Source organism: Cicer arietinum, chromosome 4, assembly GCF_000331145.2.
Source record: "Cicer arietinum cultivar CDC Frontier isolate Library 1 chromosome 4, Cicar.CDCFrontier_v2.0, whole genome shotgun sequence".
NCBI lineage: Eukaryota > Viridiplantae > Streptophyta > Magnoliopsida > Fabales > Fabaceae > Cicer > Cicer arietinum.
In genome coordinates this window covers 53,329,016-53,338,121 of record NC_021163.2, presented here as the reverse complement: position 1 = coordinate 53,338,121, position 9,106 = coordinate 53,329,016, and the positions used below count along the sequence as shown (strand labels likewise).

Below are 9,106 nucleotides of genomic sequence, written 5' to 3'. Positions count from 1 at the left end.
GAAGAGATTGGGTGGTAAATATTGATTCGAAAATTTGCTCAACTTAAACATTACTTTTGAGTAAATTGCTTATTTAATTATTTCTCGTATTTTAATTTATTTGATTTCTATTATTCAGGTTTATTACCTAAAAGTGAAAGACAGTTAAAGATGAGCTTCCCCTATCAGTATTTTCGTAAGTATTAGCTGTGGTTGCATTCTTTTTAACACTAACTATTTCTTCTTATTTACTATCATACTTTGTTTTTTCTAAATTGATCTGTAGTGACGAGCTTCAGGGGGGTTAATTTGGGACTCAATAAGATGCATTAATTTCCCTTGGATAGTCTATTCAGTTTCTTAATGATCAGAAGACTCTGAAAAATTAAAAACTTGGCAGTAAACAACAGTAGAACGACGTGTTTGTGTGGCATACCCCTTGACTGATTTTTACCATTTGTTTAAGTATGTTTTCGTCAATTGACTTGTGAGTCATTTACCTATTAGATTCGATGGTAGAGTCATGGAAATTACCAATTCAAAGAACATCCATGATTTTTCTGCAAATGGAGTTAGTTAGGAGGAAAAACTACCTGCATTTTGTTGACAATTCTAGCAAATTCATTACCTGCACTATAAGTTAATGAAGCATCTATATTTGGACTTCTTGTATGGAATGTAAGTTTAAAACTGACAATGTTGTATGGAAACAAGAGTTGGGCGGTAAAATGTCGGCACAAGAATAAATTCAGTATAGCGGAGTTGAGGATATTGTGTTAGATGTGTGGAAATGCTAGACACATTGAATTAGGAATGATAACATTAGAGAGTTAGGGTAGCACCTATTGTACAAAAGACAGTTGAGTCTCAACTTAGGTGGTTTAGGCATGTGTGGAAGAGATTTGACATTCCATATTATGTAAAGTATATCAGATGGAGGGTTATCCCAATTGCTAGAGGCAAAGGAAGACTAAGAGAAACTAAAAGACAGCTTAATAAAAAAGGAAGACACAGCCAGCAGAGACTCAAAGATAGTAATATTTGTTTGATGGATAAGATACAACCTCACTTCTTCAATTAAAATTATGACAAGATTACATAAAATTAGGATGAAAGATGAATTAATGTGTTAGGACTAAACTAGAATTAAGAAAAATAATGGAAAAATGAATGAAGAAATAGGGAAGAAACCCTGTAGATGGTATTCAATAACCTATTAGCCTAAGGTCAAATTTAACGTTGAGAAAAATCTTCATTAGAAATTTTAATATATCAAAATTAAATTTACAAATAAAAAAGAAAAATATGTCTTTTTGTTGTCCTGGTAATATTGTGGGGCCTTGTTAAGGGTTATAACTGGGATTGGGATTTACGTTAGTTAGGTTCTAATTGCTAAACAGGTCCAAGGGTTCTCACATATGCATGGAAGGAAGTGGGAAAAGTATATGTCGTCATCTTTAACTATGGTCCATGATGCAATATTACGACAAACTTTTCCCCTACATCTTCTGTGTTCGTCTCCTTACCTATCCAGCCCAAGTCGTCTCTTAGTCACAGTGATTGTCTTCATTTATTTGATATAGTACGATACTCCACAAGCTTGGTTAACAGAATATTTCACCAACACGGTAGAGGGGAACCGTACTATTTCACAATATTTCTGCAGCCCAAGTACGTACTATTTCACAAGCTTGGTTAACAAAATGTTACCGTTTTTAAAAAAAATTAGTTGGTGTAGTCACCAGTGGTGACAGCTACAAATTGAACCAAGATCTCATGCTATTGATAAGTAGGGTTAAATAAACCCGGAACTTCATTGCAACAGACAACTCTAAATAGAGAAGCAAAAAAATTCTAACGATCTACTTGAACATATTGGTGAAGGGAAACTACATAATGGAATGGATAGTCAGAGACAAATTGCTTTTTATAGTAAAAGATTACCCGGTGAATGGAGAAGTCATTGTAACTTTTAAGCTCCTCTATAACTCTGTCCAAAGTACATTCAAAGCCAAAAGCCCCTATTGGATGTAGCTTCCTAGCAAAGCGAACGACATCCTCATCACTATAAATTCGCCTTATCAACAAGGGATGGTTTGCAATCTGGAATAGGAATGAAGAAAATATATAACAAAATGAAATAGAGTTATATGAATCCAAAACGGAAAGATAGCTGGGTTTGAAGTCAAAACATAAATATGTACAGAAGCAACAACCTTGCGAAATTGAACAAAATAATTATTTATTTGCCGTCGAGGAAGAACTTCAAGAACATTTTTTGAGTTCAGATCAGAACACTTTGTTAACCGAGCTTGTGAAATAGTACGATACTCCTCAATGGCTTCCTTGTAAGCATGATCCTGTTGCTTTTCCATTATGACATATTCAACCTGCAGCAGCATAGTGAGCCTTTAAAAGTATATATAACAAGCTTATTATAATAACAATTGAAAAAACAGGATCTGTTGAAGATTAAGAGTAAATTGACCCAATGAAATCAGCACTAAAGGTAACAAACATACCTGCTGTGTTTTTTGAACAAGTTGCTGCATCACATCAGATTTCAGACGCCGCAAAATAAATGGCCCTAAGATAGACTTCATACGACTAATTAAATCTCTATCTTCTGCACTTAGTAACTTTTTTAAGTCGACATCTTCAGAAGCAAAAATATCAGGCATCATAAACTCCAACATAGACCATAACTCCTGCAACAAAAAATACATTTATATTAATACCAGCAAAACCAACAGGTAGAGCTGACAGATTTTACTCGATATACAAATACATTATTGGCACAGAATATAAAAGACAGGCTGTTTTTACCTTTTGTTTTCCCTGCCAGTAACTGTTATTACATAAGCCTATCACAAACTTGTCAGCTCTAGTCCACAAAAATGTTTCTAGCAAGTTGTGTATTTGCATACAGTTTTTCAAAACAAGCGGTATAATATAATACAGAAGAAAAACCAAAACTTTTCATCATACACGAATTCATCAACAATTGACACACTACAGTAATAATCATTCAGCACACAACAGTTTTGTTAACCTATCTTCTAATATATTGATGTAAAACATTCTAATTTCATAAAAGTACCTGGAAACTGTTAAATAAAAAACAGCCACACTGCAGAAATAAAATTTCACTACATAAGTTATTATACATACATGTAGTCATTTTGAAGTGGTGTCCCTGTCAACATCAGCGCACAACAGTTTTGTTAACCTATCTTCTAGTATATTGATGTAAAACATTCTAATTTCATAAAAGTACCTGGAAACTGTTAAATAAAAAACAGCCACACTGCAGAAATAAAATTTCACTACATAAGTTATTATACATACATGTAGATCATTTTGAAGTGGTGTCCCTGTCAACATCAAGCGCTGGTTCGCATTTCGAGCAACAGACATCAGATTCTTCCACCTAAAGCTATTTTTGTCCTTCAAAGCATGTGCCTCATCCATCAGCACACAGCTCCACTTCCAACGCTTCAAGATTTTACGATCATCTTTCTGCTGTGGACTAGAGCAAATATATATTTTAAAACTATAATTAACATTTGAAAAAAGGTCGTACAAGTAGAGCACAAAAGTATAGAGGAAAGAACCTGTGCCGTTCAAAAAGTGAATAACACACAAGAAGAACATTAAATGGGGGAGGCAATCCTGACTTGGACAAGGAGCTCAACTCCTTACAGTATGCTGTGCGTGCAGCCCCATGATATTGAAGAACAGAAAAGGATGGGCACCACCTCTTTAGTTCCCTTTCCCAGTTTTCCAAAACAGAAGCAGGACAAACTATAAGATGTGGACCAGAATCATTGTGCAAATGATTCAACAAAGTCAAATATGTGATTGCCTGAAACCAAGAACACATGACATATCTTACTCTAGAAAATCAAGGTTGGCAAACAAAACTAGAGAAATGAACAAACAAAAGAAGGACAACAAACCTGAACCGTTTTGCCAAGCCCCATTTCATCTGCCAATATAGCTGTGTGACATATGAAATCAAAAGTCAACCACAAGATTCGTAAAGCACACACATTGTACCATAATCACAACCAGAAACCTTATAAACAAAATCACAGTGGCTCTACATATAGATGTTTTAATAAACACAAACTCAGGAGCTGCAAACACCAGACAAACAGCAAGTATGCCCTACCACAACAATGAATGCACTCCAGTGTTGAAATTGTCATCATCCATAATGAAATATCTATCCATTTCAGCGTTGTCAATTGCAGTTCATAGAATCTTTGTTCAAATTCCACTATGCTTCAGTATTATAACATTGTTATAGCTGCTACTAGACAACACTAGCAGTTTTTTAAAATTCCACTACCTTATAGCTATGCTCTTTGACAACACCGATTCCCTCTAACATTCTCTTTTAAGAACACAATAACAAGCAAGCAAAACACACAACACCACTCCACGAAATTTAAAATATTCAGCACAGCATAACCAAAAACCCTAAAAATTACCTCCTCCAATACGCTTCCGATACAACAAAAGCAAGAAATTGACACCAACAAGTTGATACGGCTTTAACAAAGGTTGAAAATCCGAATCCTCAGACCCGCACGCAACATCAACATCCTCCTACAAAAATCACACGACACTTCAAAATCATCACTCAAACTTCAAAATCGAAACACAAAAAAAGAAATAAAGAAATAGCCATTTTTCACCATAAACCAAACCTGAGTAACGATTCTGACTGAAGAAGACTCCACCTCAGAATACCTCTCACAAGCGGCTCCCGAAGAACCAAACAACTCGCCTTTCAACTCAACTGAAATCCTCGCGCACTTTTGTAAAGCCCTACCAACCACATCATCTTCGTCAACCTCTTCAATTTCATCTTCTACCTCATCCTCGGTGGACTCTATATCGTACAAATCAACAGAACCACTTCCATTCCTATCACCTCCATCGTCTTCTTCGTCGTCGTCAATTATGAACCGCCGTCCACGAGTCGCTGCAGGAGCTGCGTCGCATTCGTCGACATCAGCATCTTCCAATTCATCGAGATTGACGGAGTTTGGCGTGATTTCGACGCAATCGTCATCGTCGGTGGAAACGGTTAGTTGAGGAGGTGGTTTATAAGCGAAGGAATCGAGAGGTGGAGGTGAAGAGCGAGGTCGTTTGAGAACGCGAGAGGGTTTGAAAGAGTGATTATCCCATTCGTCGTCGGAGATTTCATACAAGTCGGGTTTCATTGTGTGCCCTAGAGAAGGAGTTGGAGGAAGAGAGGGGTGTGTTCTTGGAGTGAGAAAGAGTGTGTGATCAGAGAGAAATGAAAAGAGAGAGAGGGAAAGAAGAATGACACGAGCGCGGGGAATGTAAAGCCGTATACATTGGGGACAAAGGGTACTATCCTAATCGATCGACGTCACTTCAACCGGAACCCTTCACCCAAAAAATATTTGAGTTCAAAGTTCGAATATTTATTTTAGTGTGTCATGTGTTCTGTTGTGTCGTGTCACTGTAACCCTTTTATTTTAGTTTTCAAAATCGTAAATAATATTAAAATATTGATGAGCATAAGTTGCCTTTAAAAAATTATTATTATTTAATAAAAAAGTTGTCACTTAATTATACGTATTCACAAATTCACATGTATTACATATATTGAATTTACTTACATGATATATTTTTATTGGATGTGGTAAATTATCTATAATTTTTTAAAAATAACCTAAAAAAAACATAAAATATTATTAAATTGCAGTAAACTAAGACTGTTCTGTATAAATGATAAATCATATTATTCTTGTTATTGAAAGTCTGTGTAATTCAAGTAAAGTGTTAGTTGTATGTAATAATTAACTAACTAATCACTCAATTTTTTAGTTAGTTAAAATGAATAGGAACAAACCATGTATAAATAGTATATTTCATTCATTCAATAAACAAGTCCTACAACATATATCTCATTCTATATTTTTATTATTCTTGCACTTGAAGTAATAAGTTTGAAAGCTAACAATTGGTATCGAGAGAAATGTTTATTGATCCAAATTAAAGAGTGTCAAGAGTTGAGTGTGAGGATCAAACACGAGTGAAATGAGAATGAGTTCAAGTGCAAATAATGAAAAATTTGCAGCCCACATGTCGCATTTTGACGGAAAAGATTGGGATAGATGGAGAGTGCAGATTCGAGCATTGTTTGGATTTCAAGAAGTGTTAGAAATCATAGAAAATGGTTTTGAGAATCAGGGAGCTAATCCAACAGAATAGCATAAATCAAGTTATAAAGAAAATAAGAAGAGACATTGCAAAGTCACCTTCATTCTTCATCAATGTCTTGATACAGTCAATTTTGACAACATATCTGATGCAACAAGTGCAAAAGAAGCTTGGGACATTCTTGAGAAGTATTATGTAGGAGACACCAAGGTCAATAAGGTGAAGTTGCAGGCCCTATAGAGACAATTCAAATTGTAGCAAATGGAGGAGCACGAGAAGGTTTCAAATTTGATTTCAAGACCGAGGAGCATCACAAATCAAATGGATGGTTATGGTGAGAAGCTGACTGAATATAAATTATGTGAAAAGATCTTTGTGGAAGTGTGTCTCAAATCAGTAACAACTTGGAGTTAGTTAGTTATAACTGAATTTACTTAAGACAATGTTAGTTACAGTTAGTTAAGAAGTTTGTCTTTAAATACTATAGTTGTAAATGCATTGTGTAAGTTGTAATGTGTTGTTGCAAGTAGTAATTGTTGATTGAGATAGAGGCATATGCAATTCATGATTCATAGGAAATCAGAGAAGAAAAATCAAGGGAGAAAAAAGAGATTGAATGAAAAGACTAGTATCGTTGGTTCAGGAACTGTGATATATATTAGGAGATAAATCTTGAGAAGGCCTTAATCTTGTAAAGTTTAATTAACAATAGTGGATTAATCTTGTTTACTTTCCCGTGACGTAGGTCTCATCAATTGAGACTGAACACATAAATTTTAGGTGTTATTCTTCTTCTATCTTTTCTTTAATTTCCGTTTACTTTGATTTTGAAAACTGGTTTTCAAAACTACATAAAGGAGAACGTTAAACAGTCTCCATTTTCTAGTTTTATGCTCTGTTGATGAACGTTCTCCATTTTCAACAGAAAACTAAGAACGTTCTCCGTTTTCGTTTTTCTGCAATTGTTTGTCTTCTATTTTATTGGTTAATTCTTATTGTAGATCCCAATGTTGTTTTAATAATTGGCGTCGTCTGTCGGAAAAGGAGCAACAATGGTTGGAACTACAAAATTTGACATTGAAAAGTTCAATGGATCAAATGATTTTGGTATATGGAAGATAAAAATGCATGTTGTTCTGGTACAACAAGGCTTGGTGAACGCATTGAAGGGTGAATAAGCTCTTCCAGCAACAATGAATGCACGAGAAAAGGAAGAACTGATTGAAAAAGCAAAAAGCATTATCATCTTGTGTCTTGGAGACAAAGCTTTGAGTGAAGTTGCAAGGGAACCAACAGCAGCAGCCTTATGGCTTAAACTTGAATCTCTCTACATGACTAAATCAGTTTCAAATAGGCTCTTCTTGAAACAAAAACTGTTCTCTGTTAAAATGGATGAAGAGAAATTTGTCACAGTTCAACTTGCTGATTTTAAAAAAATCCTTGATGATTTAGATAATTTATAAGTCAAGCTAGATGATGAAGCCAAAGTTGTGATCTTGATTAAAGCCCTGCCAAGTTCATATGAACACTTCAAGGATGCTATTATGTTTGGAAGAGAACAAACAATTACTCTTCAAGAATGATAATCATGTTGAAATTCTGAATGTGAGCAGATGAAGAATTGACAAGAAAGGATCAAATGGAAATAAGCATATGTCCAATTCAAATTCAAAATCTAAAGGGAAGTATAAATGCTTCCATTGTCACAAGAAGGGAAATTTCAAAAAAGACTGCCTGGAAGAAATGAATCAAGAAACTCTCAAGATTCAGGAAATGTTGCACTTGTCGATGTTGGTTATGAATCTGCAGAGGCATTGATAATTTCAAATTCTGAAGGTGAAAAGAACTGGGTATTAGACTCAGGTTGTACTTTCCACATGTGTCCAAGAAATAATTAGCTTGAATCAATAGAATTTCTTGATGGTGGAGTCGTTATGCTTGGCAATAACAAATCATATAAAGTCCAAGGCAAAGGAACAATCAGATTCAGAATGTTCAATGGCAAGGAGGTACTGCTGAATGATGTAAGGTACATACCTAAATTAAAAAAATTAATTTTTGTTGGCATGTTTGACATATTAGGATATTCAACATACATAAAGAATGGTATTATGACTATTGTTAATAAAGATGATATCATTGTTAAAAGGCATTAAAAGAAATGGTCTTTATATTTTTGAAGGTTCTACTATAGTCGCACAAGCTTCAGTTGCTAGCTCTAATTTGCATTCATCTACTAGAATATGACATATGAGGTTATGACATGTAAGTGAAAGAGGCTTAATTGAGTTATGAAAATAGAATTTGCTTAATAGTGACAAAATTAAAAAATTAAAATTTTGTGATCATTGTATTCTAGGAAAGTCTAAGAGTGGCAGTTTTAGTGATGGCCAAAACAACGCCTCTATACCTTTTGAATATGCTCATTTTGATTTGTGGGGTCCTTCAAGGACAAAGACTTATGCTGGTTGTTCTTATTTCTTAACCGTCATTGATGACTATTCTAGGAAAGTATGGATCTATGTCATTAAAAATAAAAGTGACACTTTTATGAAATTTAAAGAATGGCATAAGCAAATTGGAACTCAAAAGGAAACTAAGTTGAAATGTTTAAGAACTGGCAATGGCTTGGAGTATCTTTCATAGCAGTTTAATAAGTATTGCATGGACTTAGGCATTCAAAGACATAGAAAAGTTGCAGGCACTCCTCCACAAAATGGCTTTGTTTAAAGGATGAACAGAACAATCTTGGAAAGGGTCAGATGTATGATCTTGAGTGCAGGGTTGCCTAAAACATTATGGGGAGAAGTTGTAATTACATCAATGTATTTGGTAAATAGATGCCCTTCATCAGCTATAGGATTTAAGACACCAATTGAGATGTGGAATGGCAAACCAGCTGACTACTCAAATTTGAAAGTAT

At 34.7% G+C, this 9,106-nt stretch overlaps 1 protein-coding gene across 1 annotated transcript in view; it reads right to left on the bottom strand.

Annotated features, from left to right (window-relative positions):
* Positions 1–5,433, bottom strand: part of LOC101497407 (protein CHROMATIN REMODELING 19) — an 11,621-nt gene extending 6,188 nt beyond the window's left edge. The window contains exons 1-8 of the mRNA XM_004498150.4: positions 4,695–5,433; positions 4,476–4,593; positions 3,939–3,979; positions 3,594–3,844; positions 3,328–3,508; positions 2,502–2,687; positions 2,196–2,369; positions 1,924–2,082 (exon numbers count right to left, since the gene is read on the bottom strand). Coding sequence (XP_004498207.1) covers positions 1,924–2,082; positions 2,196–2,369; positions 2,502–2,687; positions 3,328–3,508; positions 3,594–3,844; positions 3,939–3,979; positions 4,476–4,593; positions 4,695–5,213 — 1,629 coding nt within the window. The 5' untranslated portion in view covers positions 5,214–5,433. The remainder of the gene's footprint in view (positions 1–1,923; positions 2,083–2,195; positions 2,370–2,501; positions 2,688–3,327; positions 3,509–3,593; positions 3,845–3,938; positions 3,980–4,475; positions 4,594–4,694) is intronic.
* Between the last annotated feature and the right edge of the window lie 3,673 nt (positions 5,434–9,106).